General features: G+C 40.9%; 1 protein-coding gene across 1 annotated transcript in view; it reads right to left on the bottom strand.

Moving 5' to 3' along the window:
• The window catches only part of LOC138038871 (uncharacterized), a 61,363-nt gene that overhangs the window by 19,351 nt on the left and 24,512 nt on the right, over positions 1-17,500 (bottom strand). The window contains exons 5-9 of the mRNA XM_068884949.1: positions 8,803-8,855; positions 5,827-5,897; positions 4,349-4,411; positions 3,264-3,291; positions 2,217-2,266 (exon numbers count right to left, since the gene is read on the bottom strand). Coding sequence (XP_068741050.1) covers positions 2,217-2,266; positions 3,264-3,291; positions 4,349-4,411; positions 5,827-5,897; positions 8,803-8,855 — 265 coding nt within the window. The remainder of the gene's footprint in view (positions 1-2,216; positions 2,267-3,263; positions 3,292-4,348; positions 4,412-5,826; positions 5,898-8,802; positions 8,856-17,500) is intronic.

Here is a 17,500-nt window from a genome sequence, read left to right as displayed (position 1 = left end):
TGTGGAGGGCCTAAGAACCCGTTTTAAAACGATTAGCTTTCAATAATTGTGATTTAGGGTTAGGCTGCAAAGTAATTCCTAGCTTACTTCACATCTCGACGATAAAACCACACTTCTCCTGCGATGGCCACACGGATAAATTTACTTGTCTTTGACCAAGTTTCAAGTTCCAGCGCGAATCCAGCAATGGATACTCGCTGGACCTTGAAACTTGGTCAAAGAGAAGTAAATTGATCCGTGTGGCCATCGCCGAAGTTTGAGCGTGACTAATGCCGGAGAAGTGTGATCTTATCGGCGAGATGTGAGGGAAGCTAGAAATTACTTTGCAGTCTTTCCTTCATTTACGTACGAGTGACAACCAGGGAAGATGAGAAGTCCCTTAAATCGCATTCAGTCAGGCAAATAACCACAGAAGAAGCGAGAAAGTCACCACGCCAAGAAAGTACGGCTTTTTTATTGAGAACTTTTGCGTGCAAATATCGTTTTCGGTTTGATATCGAGATTCCCATAAAAATATTCCTCATAACTTATTGCCCTCCCAGTCTGGGCCGCCTGTGATTAGCCTACTAAGTCGCGATACCATACAGTAAATCGAAAAGAATTCTTGCTCTAAAATGGGACTTGGTAGGCTAATTTTCACTTTAGCAAAAGAATATGAAAACAGATGCCATTTATGAATGAAGTCTATGACAGGTTTCTTTATAGTGGCCTAGCAAACAGAGAATTGACTTAGAGTGTCAAAATACCAACTATGACGACAAGTACTAGGGATTTAGTTGTCGACATCTATTTTATGATCGACAACTAAATAAGTCCGATAAAGGATCCCACACACTGGCGCTCAAATACTGATTTAGCAACCGATACGCAGGGAGGCTGGGCACCAAGAGCTTACTACCCAGGCTCACGTGTTCGTGCATTCAAAATGGCGGCAAGAAAGGAGAGGTAAGCTAGAAATTACTTTGCAGCGTTTCCTTCATTTACGTACGAGTGACAACCAGGAAAGCTAAGAAGTCGCTTAAATCGCATTCAATCAGGCTCAATAAGGCTCGATACCATACAGTAAATCGAAAAGAATTCTTGCTCTAAAATGGGGCTTGGTAGGCTAATTTGCACATTAGCAAAAGAATATGAAAACAGGTGCCATTTATGAATGAAGTCTATGACAGGTTTCTTTATAGTGGCCTAGCAAACAGAGAATTGACTAAAAATGTCAACATACCAACTATGACGACAAGGAAGAACACTCCGTGGTATCAAATAATGGAATCGTGGATGGATTCCTCAACCCTGGTGGCTTGTTCTCTTGAGAAAATCCATGATGCCAATTTCTCCATTTTATCTTCCTTCAGAGAGCTTGAGGCCGTTGTTTTGGTCCGCTTTTCGGATCCTTCCTAGCCGTCCCGGCACATAGCTCTTTCAGACAAGAATCCTTCGGAGTAGTCGCTTCTTTGTGTCAATCACTTTCCTCGCTACTTTCTAACTCACTCTCACTCTTACTCTCAGATTCTTCATTGCTCTCACAGTCGTCACCAAAATACCATTTATCCGTATCTCCTTCGCTACTTTCTACCTGTGAATTTGAGCTTTCCGATTCTCGTCTGTCCGCCATGTTTCAACCAGAGCTAATTTATGCGGGGATTGTAAATACGTAATATGCAGCACTGATTGGCTAACCGTAACCAAGGAAAAGCTGTTTTCTGCGGGAAGTGTTTCTAAAAATAACTAGGTCTGTCAAAACGCCCGATCCAAAAGTAAAAGGGGAGAGGAATGCTCCTACTGATGGGTTCCTGGTACTAAGGATTCCATGAGAATTTCAATTATCAAAAACACCAAGCGAGAGGAGAATTCTTAAATTAAATACCGGACCACATGGGGTGCCATACCACAATGCCACGTTTTTCGCTCCAATGACGTCAATGAAAAAATGTAGTTGTAGATGTTCAGGGAAACTAAACTTACTTATTATAACGTTTTTGAAATTAAAAATCTGAGCCAACGCTTAAACTCTCCTTATGTCTCTCCATTTTTTGTTAACTTCAATGCTAAACAAACAAATACAAGGGTTTTCGTTTCCCTTGTTTACCAATACAATACTACAAAAACAACTATTAGCCCCCAAAATATTAACCTGTGTAGAGCCGCCCATCCCATTTTCCTGAGGAGGGGTGGCGGCTGTACACAAGCCTCACAAAAACTAGCCAACTCCTACTTACATTATTGGTAGAAATGCTGTAGCTTCTTCCTCTTCACGTCTTTCTAAAAACTAATCAAGAAATGAGGAAACAAGTTTTAGTAATCCGTAAAAAAGCTGTTCTGTACGAGGTTGATTTCGTGCAGAAGCTGCCCGATTACCGGCTTTCTGTCAAGATTTCCTCACAGGTCTCTTAACTTCATTATGCATATCTACCTCATGAAAACAAGTAGGTCACTGACCAGCCTTTCCTAAGTTTCAGCCAACGCGGATGTATGCTTTTAGTCAAAAGGCTCAATTCCGCAGGGGTAAGCATCTCATTTAGAAAATATCACTGTTAACAGTAGAACACGCAGAGAATGTAGTTTTTGGTCAAAGTAGCACTTTAATAAGAGAAAAGGTATTGCACTTAATTAGTGTTTAAACGTCATCGGAACAAAGTTTTGGAAATCTCTGATAAAACAGAGCTTCTATCTTAAACTGTTTCATTCCGCAAATACACCTCTCTTTCATATAAATACGTAGTAGGGGGCAAGAACGATGACAAGGACTAAGACAAAACCAAGAACCAACAGACTGCACACCGGAGGCTCAGCCCGCTCCAGCATCAAGCTGCAATGCGGGAGGTCAAGGGTACGAACCCGAGCCAGATCAAAACTCTGGATCTTAAAATAACTGAGGAGAAACTGCTCCTTTTGTAATTTCATCTGAAAAAAGTTAGACTTCCAAGTCTTCTCGAGTAAGGACTATAAAACGTATGCCCCGTCTCACAAATATTTATTAGCCAGTACCAAAAATACCATAGTACTCTTTGGTTGTCCCTCCAAAATTTTGCATAAGCATTGCTTTCATTTTATCTTGGGACTTACAATGGTCCGAGGAGAAACTGGAAACAAAGCCTGTGCAAAATTTTGGAGGAACAAACAATGAATATCATGGTATTTTTAATAGTGGCTAATTAGATACAAATCACAAATATCTACACGGGGTGTTAGTAGTAGCAATTCCCAGTGTTGTGACTGTCCTTTTTGAGTATTTGATAAAAGTATAAAATAAAATTAAGACTTACCCAGCTCTTTCTAACACTTTCCTCTGCCCTATAAAAATAAAATTTAAGCATTACAAGAAAACAACGTTATAAACCGGCCAAGTGTGGTTTGGAAAAAAATGTGCTCTCGGTCTCGAGTACGACCCTCGGCCTGCGGACCCGGGCCGTACTCGAGACCTTGGCCACAGTTTTTCCCTATACGGACCTCCCGGCCGGTAAATAAGATATATATATTTCATAAATCCAATTCTTACCGCGACACTCAATTCTGGCCCTATCTCATAAAGCCCGGTGTCGAAAAGCGAACTGTGAGGATAAGGAAAACACTCCGAGGCATCAATGATGTTATGAACAGTAAGTCACCGACAGGTACACTGTGGCAGTCATTTATTCTCAGCTAAGCTGGTTGGTTCATTTACACGAGCTAGCCAGTGAGCTGAAGGGAGAGCAAGGAGGAAGAGCAACAAAAACTGTGCAAACCAGTGCAGACCTTAGGGGTGTGAGAATTTTATTTCAGTTATTTTTAGGCGAAATACGATCACTCGGGAGATCATAGTACAATGCCATGTTTTTCGCTCTAAAGAGGTCTATCACAAAAGATAGTTGTAGATGTTTAGGGTAACTAAACATGTGTCTGACATTTGCAGACTGCAGACTGCCTAAAAATAGCGCTGACATTATTTAAAAGTCTAAGAACCCTTACGTTAGTTAGTATAACGACAAGTACACAGTAGCAGTCACTTCATTTTCATTTAAGCCGGTTGGTTCACTCACACGAGCTAGACAGCTAAAAAGTTTGCAAAATTGGTGAGACACTCCCGTTAAAAAACAGCTTTTCTAGCTTCCAATACCAGTTGTATCTACAATTCCAATCTTTCCCACCTCCCCCCTCCCTCTTCCCCTTTCCATGTTGACTGTTTAAGTTTCCAGCAATTTTTGTATTGCTAGCAACATTGATAAGGTAGGGGGGGGGGGGGGGGGGGCAGTGTAGGAGATAACAGGTAAATTAACAACCGCCCAAGAAGGTGAAGTATCTCCACTAATTTTGCAACTCGTTGTAGCAGAAGGGAGAGTGGGGAAAAGAAACAAAAACTCAAATTGCTTACCTTTCATCCCTTGGGTCAGTGCGGATCCGGAGTAGATCAACTTTGGAGGAAATGCGTGGTGGGCTAGAGTCAAAGTGGCACTCTTAATTATAATCTCTGCCTCTTTGGCAAAAGATGTCACATGGTTCATTGGTTCGACTAGAGTTTTGTAATTGCACGAAAACACCATAAAGTGAGGGTCTCAATGAGAGGATAGCTTTCACGGCTAACGCTTAAAAAATTTGCCTTTTCACGGCTAACGGTTATGTTTTTTCCGTCACGGTTTACTTACATGAAAAACAAAGAAACGTCCCTCGTGCAAAATGAAACAATTCTTTTTTTCGCTTTTGGGGGTTCTCTTTGTTAGTTAGTAGCGTCTTAGTACACATATTAAATAGGGAGCTTAAGCAAGCGCGTTTTTGAGACGCGGACGGCAACCGGAAGTGAGCTGTTTTCCCTTTTAACAACTACACTTACATTGCTAAGTATCGTTTCTCTATTAGAGAAGATTAGCCCTAACCAAGGAAACGCTGTTTCCCGGGAAAGTGTTTCTAAAAATAACTAGGTCTGTCAAAACGCCAGATCCAAAAGTAAAAGGGGAGAGGAAAGCTCCCACTGATGGCCTCCAGGGGCCCGTTTCTCGAAAGTCCCGAAACTTGACGGCCATTTTCGAGTGTCACAATTCCCTCTGTATCTCAAGAACGGAGAGGATTTAAGTCGTCAAATGTCACAGTAAGTTTTGTTTTTGTTACCTTGAAAACATGTTAAAAGATCGGCTTTCCAAAACAAGTGGTTGGCAGTTTCACAAATGCCTTTTCGGGTCCGAAAGGTTTTCGGGACTTTCGAGAAACGGGCCCCTGGTACTAAGAATTCCATGAGAATTTCAATTATCAAAAACCCCAAGGGAAAGTCTGTAGTGAGTACAGGAAAAAATATCGCTGTGAATTACAGTTTGCACAAGCGCACACAAGGGCTTTGGAGTTTATTCTCGAATTGAACTTTTAGGATGTGTCGAGCTCTTTCAATCAGTCAAATCAAGGAAAAATAAGAGTTCCATTAAGGGAGATCAAGGGAGCAACCCAGTCAAGACATTAGGGGAAGAGAATTTCTTTTCAGTTATTTCTAAATGAAATACCGGACAACATGGGATGCCATACCACAATGCCATGTTTTTCGCTCTGATGAGGTCTAAACTGTAGTCGTAGACGTTCAGGAAAAATAAACTTATTTATGTATTTAACGGCATCTAAAGGTAACGTTTTTTAAATTAAAAATCTGAGGCAACGCTCAAACTCTCCTTATGTCTCTACATTTTTTCTTAACTTGAAGGCTAAACAAACAAATACGACGGTTTTCGTTTTCCTTGCTTACCAATAAAATACCACAAAAACAATTATTACCCCCCAAAAAACTAACCTATGTACAGCCATCCATACCATTTTCTAAAGGGAGGTAGCGGCTGTACACATGTATCACAAAATTAGCCAACTCCTACTTACCTTATTTTTGACGATGGTTTAGCTTGGTATAAAGGTTGTGTCACTACTTCTTTTCCAGTTGTTTTAGAATTCTGACCAAGAAATGAGGAATCAAGTTTTAGTAATCCGTGAGAAAGCTGTTCTATACGAGGTTGACTTCATGCAGAATCCTCATCTTGTGATAGGGAACAGAGACTGCCCGATTACCGGATTTCTGTCAAGATTTCCTCACAGGTCTCTTAACTTCGTTATGCATCTACCTCATGAAAAGAAGTAGGTCACTGACCAGCCTTTTTTTAACTTTCAGCCAACGCGGATGTATGCTTTTAGTCAAAAGGCGCAGGGGTAAGAATCTCATTTACAAAATCACTGTTAACAGTAGAAGACGCAGAGAATGTAGTTTTTGGTCAAAGTAGCACTTTAATAACAGCAAAGGTATTGCACTTAATCAGTGTTTAAACGTCATCGGAACAAAGTTTTGGAAATCTCTGATAAAACAGAGCTTCTATCTTAAACTGTTTCATTCCGCAGGTCAAATACACCTGTCTTTCATATAAATACGTAGTAGAGGGCAAGGATGACGTCAAGGGCTAAGAAAAACCAAGAACCAACAGACTGCACACCGGAGGCTCAGCCCGCTCCAGCATCAAGCTGCAATGCGAGAGGTCGAGGGTACGAACCCGAGCCAGATCAAAACTCTGAATCTTAAAATAACTGAGGAGAAACTGCTCCCTTTGTAATTTCGTGAGAAAGCTGTTCCATACGAGAATCATTATGTTGTGGCAGGGAACAGAGACTGCCCGATTACCGGATTTCTGTCAAGATTTCCTCACAGGTCTCTTAACTTCATTTTGCATCTACCTCATGAAAATAAGTAGGTCACTGACCACCCTTTTCTTAACTTTCAGCCAACGCGGATGTATGCTTTTAGTCAAAAGGCTCAATTCCGCCTCCTATGTCGAGGTTTGACCCTAATTAGATGCACGCCCAATTTTGACATCCAACACGAAGTCTAAGCATTTGCTACCTATTTTCAACAATAAGGTAAGGGTAAAGGTTAGCGTTATTTTTAGCTTTGGGTAAATGCAGCAGTTAATCTTTACTTAAAGAGCAGCATTTGGGGGACACTTCGTGACGTCAATTTTCTGTATTCCGAGACACCAGTGATGTTGAAGTTGGCGAGAAAAGCAAGGGGACACTTCGTGACGCTTATTGAAATCGGCGTGCATCTAATTAGGGTCAAACCTGGACATATCTCAATTCTGCAAGGGTTAGCATCTCATTTACAAAATATCACTGTTATCAGTAGAAGACGCAGCCTCTTGGTAATAACGCAACTAACAAAGGCACTGATGGATAAAGAAATCGCCAAGACAAGATTTCAAACAACAGATATCCGATATGCTCAGCTCATCGTATATAGGCCTAGCACTACATAGGGCAAGCAAAACCCATTAAAGTTCAAAGTGATAAAACAACATGAAGAATTTTGAAGTGCTACCATGATTTTCAGATTTTGAAAGTGTGTTTGCTTAACACCTGAAAACATTTTGTGCTTTGATTTTTATCCAGGAGCTATTCACTTCGAGTGTAAGTTTCGGGCTTACTCAAGTTCATAACTGACCGATTGAACGTTGGAAGGTTGGATCTAGGAAAACGTGACGTCATTTACTTACTTGTTAAAAAATCCAGCGTGTAAATGCAGCTTATTATATATGCAAAAGTCTGAAAGCCCTTAACCCCGCTATTGCATATTAATTCAGCCGCGTACACACGTATTGCATTCTCAAACTAGTGAGTCTTTGACCTCACATATATCTATTAGCCAATGTCAAAAATACCGTAATACTCTTTCTTTGTACCTCCAAAACTTTGCATAAGCATAGGAAACAATAATTATGCAAAATCTTGGAGGGACAGACAAAGAGTATTATGGTATTTTTGATAGTGGCTAATTAGATACAAATTACAAATATCTAAACGGGGTGTGGGATGGATTTCCCATTGTTGTGGCTGTCCTTTGTGAGTGTATGGGTGGGTGGGTGCAAGCCAGCTAACAATTTTTTGCCGTAAGCCTGTCATATGTCAGGCTAGGGACAAGGTTTGACCTGACACGCAGCCACCCTAGTCGGACAAAAAAAAATCCACATTTGTTAAGTAGGAACCTGTGGCAGACCACTTTATACTCATATTCGTCTCGTTTTTCTTTTCTTTTTTTAATTTTTAAAAACTTTTTCAAATGGTTCAAATCTTTTGCATTGTCTGTAGCCGTTAGCAGCCAAAACATGGTAGCCTGCTATTTGATTGACATGGAAATCCTTGCGTTTCATGATTTAACGTCAGACCTGAATGTATTTCTGCACTAGCATGATGGGAATCATGTGTAAGGTCTTATGAAGTAAAATCACTTAACGCCACATGTGGCCACATGTGGGAAGACACAGTCGCTTTCGGGGGAATTTTAAGAAAACCTTTCAAGATTCAACGCAAATGTCTGAACTTCCACAGGGAAATAACTGCTCTTCTCCGCAAGTCGAAGTATTAATAAAGAATCGAAATAGCCGCAGGTGATGGTCACGCGTGACACGGTTCGGGCAAATGGGAACACTTTCCGTTTTCATCCTGAGAACAACGTGAAAGGTGAAAGGTGCGAGCACCTGATGATAAATTTTCAATTTTCTCTACAAATATTAATACCAGTTGTATTCCCGGAAGGTTGATACACACTTTCTGGATTAATCACGCAGTTATCACAACGGGTAATATTATTTCAGGAATATTTTTTCTTAACTGCCTACTCTCTCCCACATAACATCCGATTTTTGTTGTTTAGAGAACTGTAGCCTGCGTAGCAAGCACTAAATATCCCCTTAAATTTAAGCACTCACCCGTCCTCTTTCTTTTCCCTCCCCTTTTAGCGCTTGCAACGCAGGCTAAAAGAAGTGAAGCTATACTCTTTATTTTCCTTATTTTTATATTTGATAATCAAATCCTTACCTTAAGATTCAATTCTTGCTCTAACTGACTGGGCAATTCTGGGGCAATTTCATCTAAATAAATTCATTTTAAAAAATGAAAGTTCAGTATTGTAATTTAATTTCCACATGGGCGTGGCTGTCTCCACAGGCAAGAAAAACATCGTCGAATTTCTTGAAAGAGAGGGGAGAGTGGGGCTTAAACAATTAACAATAGGCGATTTCCGAGTTCATACCTGCCTCCTCTTCAAAGCGAGTCTAAGTGCGAAGTTTTTCTTATGAAAATTAGTTTTCATTCATATGTAAAGTAGAACTAATTACCATCACAAAAACTTCGCACTTAGACTCGCTTTGAAGAGGAGGCAGACATGAACTCGGAAATAGCCTAGTATTCCACGAGCGCGCGTTGGATATGAGATGATAGCCAACAAGGCGCATAGCGCCGAGTTAGCTATAATCATCTCATATCCAACAAGCGCGAGTGGAATAATTGTTTTATTAAAAACTCTCACAAATTATGAATAAATCTTCCCTACTTCATTTTGTAAATACAAGAAAACGGATGCGTGCAGTTAGCAATATTTGTAGAGCATGGTATAATAGTTCATACACCAAGATGGCCAAGCCAATGAAAACACTGGAAATGCATTACCCAATGATCCGGTTTATAAGTAAATCTGATATCATTAGGTATAATTCCCTTTGCATAGTCCCTTTGACCAATCCTCTCACAGGCAGCTTTCAAGGCAATCTTATACGACTCTAAATAAGAGAATCGACCCTCCATTTTAATGCAGAAAACGAAAGAAAACCAAAGAGACGAATAGTGCAAAGCAAACTGGTTTTCACTAAACTAATGATGCAATGCATATTCAGCAGAGGGGAGAGAATAATGCCTTGACCTAAAGCACAATTTGCTTTCCACATTTATAGTCAAGTCAAGTCAAGTCAATTTATTTAACGTCGGTAGTTCCTTCAGTTACAAAACTGGTATCAATGCAAGCCGACGGTGCGGCTTTTACCCCCCCTCCCTCTGTCAGTGCTCCGTTTCACGGATATTTAAAGCTATAGCTACACAGATCAGAGTAAAGTGGAAACAGACGTTGAAGTAACCGAGGATCGAATTGGGGACACCTTGCTCCGAAAGCCGCGCACTAGCCAACTGAGCTACGCGCCTGCAAATGTTGGTTTTTGAGCAGAGGGAAAAACCGGAGTACACGGGAACAAAACCTCTCGGAGCAGAGTAGAGAACCAACAAACTCAACCCACATATGGAGTAGAATCCGGGAATCGATCCCGGGCCACATTGGTGGAAGGCGACTGCTCTCACCACTGCGCAAGCCCTGCTCCCTGTTCGTTTCTTTGCAATTTGCCGTCATCGGTTCTTTGTTATGATGTCGTCAAAGTGCCCATGACGTAAAATTTTTTGACGTAAAATTTTTTAGCGGACCTCAGGCGTGCCAGCGGAGCACCATGGGTAATATCGATGAATATCGATGCGAGAAATTTTGGTTATGACATCAGCGTATGTCTGCCCGTCCGCCCTTACAGACTGTCGGGGTAGAGGTGGGGAGGAAAGACGGCCTTTGGGGACGGGGGTGTTCGGGCAAGTTTCCTTGGTGGGAAATCGCATGGCCAGCGTTGCATTTGGCAAGCTGCGTTTTTCTGGCGGGAAATCACATTGAATGTCGGCGGTTTTTATGCTCAGTCAAAGCCTGTTTAGCTAAACGATTTGCGTTAATTTGAAAAAGTCTGAGATCCTCGTCCAAAGATTGCGAACAACAGTCGCCGTCTAACTTCATTACTTCTCGGGTTTTTTTTTTTGTTTGAACCGGTAAGAATCAGCGTTTGGGTGTTACGAGCAGCGAAATGGATTGGCTGTCTTTGCTAAATTACAGATTACGGTGTACGGGTCTGCGAGAGGAAAGCTTGATTGTCTTGTTTGTCAAGGCTGTAATGGCGCTGTCTTCGCTGCATAACGAAAGGATGTTTTGCCGCAAAGAATCCTTACTTGAAGAAGCAGTTCCTCGGTGAACATGGGAAGAGACTGCAAAAAAAAACTATCAAGGCACCTTAGGATTTGTATCTGCTTGGCATAGTACAGGCGGCCAGACTCGGAAGGTAACAAAATTATAAGGATTTGTATGGGAATGTCGATAACAAACTGAAAAAAGATATTTACACTCAAAATTTCTCAATAAAAATGCCGTGCTTTATTGTCGTGGTGACTTTCTCACTTCTTGTATGGTTATTTGCCTGATTGAATGTGATTTAAGCGACTTCTCAACTTCCGGGTTTTCACTCGTACACAAATAAAGGAAAGGCTTGAAAGTAATTCCTAGCTCACAACGAAATTGGACACGGCTGGTAAACCGTTCACTTGAGCCTCGATACTGTGATAAGACGTCAGTGAACGGTTGATCAGCCGTGTCCAAATTCGTTGTAAGCGAGCCTAGAAGGATCTTGAATATTTATCGCTGTTTCTCAGCAATGGATATTTGCTGGACCTTGAAACTTGGTCAAAGAGAAGCAAAATTATCCGTGTGCATGGTCATCGCTAAAACCTCGTAAACTTTTAAAGGGAATTGTAGTAAAAAACCGTTCATCTTTTGTTCAATGTTCGCAGTTACTAAAAGAAGGAATGACCTAAAATCCGGGGCACCCAACGAGAATATAGTTCAAAACCACTAATCATAGCATTGTTAAACGTATTTTCGTATTTACACGGTAGATATAGGCATATTTTTATCCCCTAAAAAGTTTTCATCTGTTCGGATTTCCTAGCTGAAAGTCTAGAAATCCGAAAATTATAGGGAGCAAAACTTACCTTTTCGAAAATTTCAGCCAGAAGAAAGGCTCCCGAAAATTCTAGGTAACCTTTTTAGGGTAAAAATCTATTAAAAATGGGCAATTATACCATTTTTTAGATGTTCGAAAATCCTAGGACGGGCAGGCAAGCAAGGAATTTTACAACAAATGTTCCGAAAATTCTAGATCTCAAATCATCTCAATTGACAGTGGGTGCCCCTGCTAAAATGACCTAAAAGGATCTGCAATGGTATCTAAAATGAGCAAAAATGAACTAAAATGACCTACAACGGTATCTAAAATGACCTAAAATGAGCTGCCACCATTTTTTCTGTTTTAGGTCATTTTAGATACCGTTATCTCATTTTAGATACCGTTGTAGCACATGTTAGGTCATTTTAGATCATTTTACGTCATTCCTTGTTTTAGTAACTACGCGAATTTTTCAGAAAGCCATTTGTATGTTGTTTGTCTGTTGTTTAATATTGCCAATGAGATGCTATGATTATCACCATGATCAGTTATCTCAAAAGTAATACTATTGACAACTTATTGTCAATTTTTGTTTTGTTTGCAATAATTAACTGATCGAAGTCAAGAATATTAAAACGACTGAAATCATTCTCGACGTTAGTTTCTATCGTCTTTACTCTTATAGATAAAATGACACCATAAAATGTTAAAAAATTAGGTGAACAAAGTACGTTTCCACTCTTTTGGGCCGTGTTCAGAAGACTTGTAAACTACGAGATGAGCTTTGTCTACCACAAGTCCTCTAACTTTTTGGTTAGATTCAAGTGTATTGAGCAGTTTGGACACTTCCTATCAGCACCTCGGGATCGCGCAGTGTGAAAATGAAATCAAAATGGACAGTGCTCAGCATTTCCACAAGACCATCGAGTGAAATCTTCCGTATCCACACCTCCTGCTGAGGCCGCTTTCCCACATCTTGAAAATTTGATTTCGAATTAGGGTGTTAAGCGGTGAAATCTTTAAGGGGTTTACTCCTAACAAAATAACAACACGTTTTTTCCTTCAATGAACGAAATGATATAAGGAAATAAATCATACATTGAACTGCGGATGTGAAATCAAGTGAAGCTAGAAGCCTTCAGGTGATTCAGCGAAAGTCGTACTGCTTTAATTTCATTTGAAGGTCGGCATTCTTTTGACCTTCGTAGAGACAAATTAATAGCCATTTTGATTCTGAATCCTGCGGCTGCGCAGTTGATCGGAAGTCCGCGATTCGCGGACTGAAAAATTGGTACCAGCCAGAGCTCTCGATCCGTGGCGCTGGCTACGAGGATCGCAGTTCTGGGAACGAGAATGCTATATTATCAACTGGGATTAATCACGTGACCTTTCATTCGCCCAGGAATTCAGTGCTCGAAGAGAACGCACCAATTCGTGCTCTCCTCATCGCCGCTTTAAAATGGTCACTGTTTGGATTTGAATAGTCAAACCTACATCCGTTCTTCAAATTTAGCTTGCTGTAGGTTTCTATTATTTAAACAGTGCAAGGGCACGAAAATTTCCCGAAAAACCTACGAGAGCGTCGATTTTCTTTGTTTTTATTTTATGCTCTTGGACAAGCTGAAAGATCTCGATAAAACCACATGTACAAACAACAATGACTAAAAACATCGCTTGTGCCTAAATACCGAATTGATGGATGTATACACTTTATGGGATCCGATCGAGTGTTCTATCTGCATTCTTATGGAACGTAAAGCCCGATTTGCCGGCCCGTGTCTGCCATTTCGCGCAGATTTTGCTGGGATCTATAAGAGGCACCCTCGCAGCGTAGCCTCCGACAGCCAACAGACGCGCTCTAGGAGGGAAATTGCGTGCACTACCATTTCCAGTCTGAGGAAGAGTCCGGTAGCGTCATTCTTATGTCCTGGAAACCTGTAAAGGTATTATGGTGGTGATTTGTCATCCACGAGACATCAGAGTTGTACAAGGCAGTGGACTAATACTATACCCTGTGACGAGAAGGAAGATCAGACCGTCAGCATCCACAATCACCTGTGACGACATAAAGTGGTATCGTTTATCCTCACGGTAAAATTCAGCTTGAAGCGGCCCGGAAGGAAATGTGTCCAAGAATTGCTGCAATTGTCGTATCGAGTGCCATTTTGTATAATGAGGATAATTTCTAAACAGAATAGGGACAACATGGTGTATCTCTTCTGCTGCGGTACTTTTAGAAATCCCGAATATGTATACAAGAACATGAAACTTTAAGTATTGCCGAAGCCAAGTAAAAACAAGTAGTACTCGGTTTGTCACATCCAAAATGCAGCGGCGTCTCCTTTCTGTTCGTGGTGTTCGTGGCCAATGTCTGGGTGCAGTCACTTCTCCGTGCATTTTTTCGACAACGGCTTCCACAGTGCCTGATCTTTCGCCCGTCATGTACCAAAATATGACAGGGTTGAGCTTTAAGGATTGTCAACGTCTCTTCCTCTTGTTCTCATTCCGTGAAAGTGAGGAAACAAGGTGCAAATCAGAGTGATATCTCTGTTGTTTTTCTCGAAAGTGGCAAGGACGGAAAAAAGTAGAACGGAAGTATTTAGGTTCAAGATCAGAAACGTCGGTGGGGGAGGAATACAAGGCACTGCATCTTGGTTCACAGGCAACAAATAAGATGCAAGATAAAGCGATGAAATAAGAAGTGAGTAGGCATAGACAAGAAATGTTGGGGCAGGAGGAGGGAAGTAGTCTTCAGGCATCATGTTTGATCTCTTTCAACAAATGGCCAATACAAATGCATACCTATCCCGTCTTATGAACAGTGAAGTCGCCGTAGTTTAATAATAATGCAATACTTTTTCCTCACTCGTGATAGAATGCATGAAAATTGCCCCTGCGGGCCTGAAGCACGGATAGCGCCACGCACGAGCCACGAACAAACGGGCATTGCTGTTTGTTAGAAATTATATAAACCTAAAACTTTAAGGTTTCTTACTCTCAACGATGGACGACTTAATGGAAAACATTTTCCTGATATGAGGGCAGCATTTGGAGGTGAAATTCAAATCCCAAGAACAACTAGCAGCGCCAGACCTAGTACAAGTACCTTCACCAGTTCCATGTCAGGTGTCGAGATGCAGGAGCAAAGAAAAACCCTTGCAAAGGAAACCCAATGCAGCACACCGCAAGCATAGTAAATTGGAGGTCCAGCTCATTCTTAAAGCTGTAGAACTTAAAGGACGTGACTGGCGAGCGGTTCTAGCGGTTTTTGAAAGAAACGGCATCGACCAGCAACGAAAAGCTTGAAAACCTACTAGACCAGTTGCCTCAATTTCTTGCCACTGCCAACCAGGCAGCCGAAGCGCACGCAAGAGCGCTGGGCAAGTGTAAAGAAATTTTGGCCTTAGTTCTTCTGACACTGAACAAACCTAGTTTCGAGTGAAAGAGTTTCTTTAACCATGTTATACCACTTGGCACAGTTCGTTTCTCAAGGGTGCGAACACAGTTATGTTGTATCTGATTATACTTGCCTTTGTTGACTTATTAAAATGGAGGAATCCTGTCTATTTTTTGTTGCTTTTGTTGTTCACCAAATATCTAGTTACAAGCAAAATATTATGGAAAATGAGCCAAAAAGATCACCGCCGGTGAGTTCAAGGCTTCTGATTGTGTGATTGCGAATTTCGCCACGGTAAAAACTTGAAATTTTGATTGATAGAAGACTTCACTTACAAAGCCGATTTAGTTGTTCATATAGATTCCTTTAATGATCATTAATTTCATGGGTAAGTTCTCAATTTCAGTTAGCTTTGCAACTGAACAGTTGCCCCAAACAGAGAGACAATAAGTTATTTGTGGAGACAAAACACTTTAACATAAAATGCGTCCATAAGGTTTGGTGAGAGGTATTGCATTTTTTTCAATAGACGATATTGACTGCTAAATGACTAGTGCACCTTCTCCAGTTGCTCTCTCCATGTGAAGTTGTTATCGATGACCATTCCAAATAATTTTGCCTTGGATGTATAGTCAATTTGTGTATCTCCACAACAAGGGGCCCACAAATTGTTTACGTTGTATAACCATCACTTCAGATTTTCCAGTATGCAATGTCAGTTTATTGAGTTTAGACCAGGTACAGATTTCAAAGAAACGGTGCAGCGTCAATATCACATCACCTAAGTTGTCTCCAATAACATAGGCTGTGGTGTCATCTGCATATAGATAAAACTCACCTTCTGTTATGCTCTCTGGAAAATCTTTTACATAAATCGAGTACCACCTGGGTCCTAGTAATGATTCTTGTGGGACACCATATTTACCTTCATGGGTGATTGCACTCCATTTAGCTCTACAAATTGGCACCGATTTGATAGATAGCTGTTCAACCACTTGAGAAGTTTGCCGCTCATTCAACAACACTGCATTTCGGAAAACAGAATTTCTGGACAAACAGAGTCAAAAGCTTTACGAAAATCACTAAAGATCGCACCAAGAACTTTTCCTTCATCCATATAATGGTTCCAAGATTCAGTTAGGTATACAGCAGAAGCGACTCTGATGAAATGCCCTTTCTATAGCCCCACTGGTTTTGTTGCAAAACTTCATTAACGTGCGAATCAAAGAACTGATTCTGCTATTTTGCTAGGTATACTTAACATAGTCAAGGGCCTGTAATTTCCACAATCTGTGCTGTCTCCCCATTTGTGCAACACTTTCACTTTGCTTGTGCTTGCAATGCAGTAACCGAAGTCCATGGAAAGAATTTTCGTTTCTCTTGATGACATGCCATCACTCCCGTGTGCTTTCCGAATATTGAACTTTGCAAGCTTACTGGGGAAATCCTCATGTCGAAACGTTATATCAGAAATTGTTGGTGTAACTGTAGAAATAAATGACAAGCCATCCATCGTAGAGATTGGAAATTTAGAAGCTAGTTTCTCGCCTACTGCAGCGAAAAAGGAATTCATGATGCCGAAATCTATTATATGTTCTTTATGCACTTAAAACAAAATAGACACATTGCAGAGATTTACAAACCATAACATACAGAAACTAAACTGCCAGTAACGAACTATCTAAAACAGAATTATTTTCTTTGGTCACGGGCACAATGAAGTTGAAAATGCGAAGAACAGCGGGACAAAGCAACTCCAGTTGTTGTTTTGACTGCTTGACGGGCGGACGCTACTTGATTGGACACGTATATTTAACAAAATCCAACAGCACGGAATTTGAACGAGCGGTTAATTACAACAGTGATCTTGCAAATGTTACTGCACAAAAAAGAAATGGAATAGGAATCTTGCGGTTAGCTTATGAAATTAATGCTTACTCGCTTAAAACTATAAAAATTGCTCATTGCGCTTTTTTAGGTGTTGTGAAATTACGCTTACTTAATATAATATTCTGTAACCAAGTTGTTGTTTTGCTGCCGTTCCCTCCGTCTCTGAATTTCTCTTTCACGTTGCCTTTGCCTTTTTATCCTAGCCCTCTCTCGTTCCGCTTGAAGACGTTATTCACTACAATTTTGCCTCCTATGTCTGTCTCTTTCCCGCGCGCTCCGCTTTGCAACGTTCTTCGCTGCAATTTTGACTCCGTTCTCTCTTCCTAACTCGCTCCCTTTGGCGATCCCCTTCGCTAGCTCTTTGCCGGCTGTTCATTCTTGCTCTCTGCCGCTCTCTTTCCCTTTGTTCTCCACATAAACCCTGTCTTCTGCCTTTTGCATTTGCTCTGCTGTTTATACCTGTTGGCATGATAGCTATCGTCTTTCGATTTTCTCAAGATTAAACGTTTAGAACCAACACAAATCCTTTAGCTAAACTGGCTTTGATTGAGCATAATATATAGATTTAGCCCAGCCTAAAAGCGGATCTCCCGGGCTATTTATTCTTACTGGCCTTACGTTCTTACTTGAACAACGAATTTACAGGACAAAA

Source organism: Montipora capricornis, chromosome 2 (assembly GCF_036669925.1).
Source record: "Montipora capricornis isolate CH-2021 chromosome 2, ASM3666992v2, whole genome shotgun sequence".
In the NCBI taxonomy this organism is placed as follows: Eukaryota; Metazoa; Cnidaria; class Anthozoa; order Scleractinia; family Acroporidae; genus Montipora; species Montipora capricornis.
This window is presented reverse-complemented; position numbering and strand designations above follow the sequence as displayed.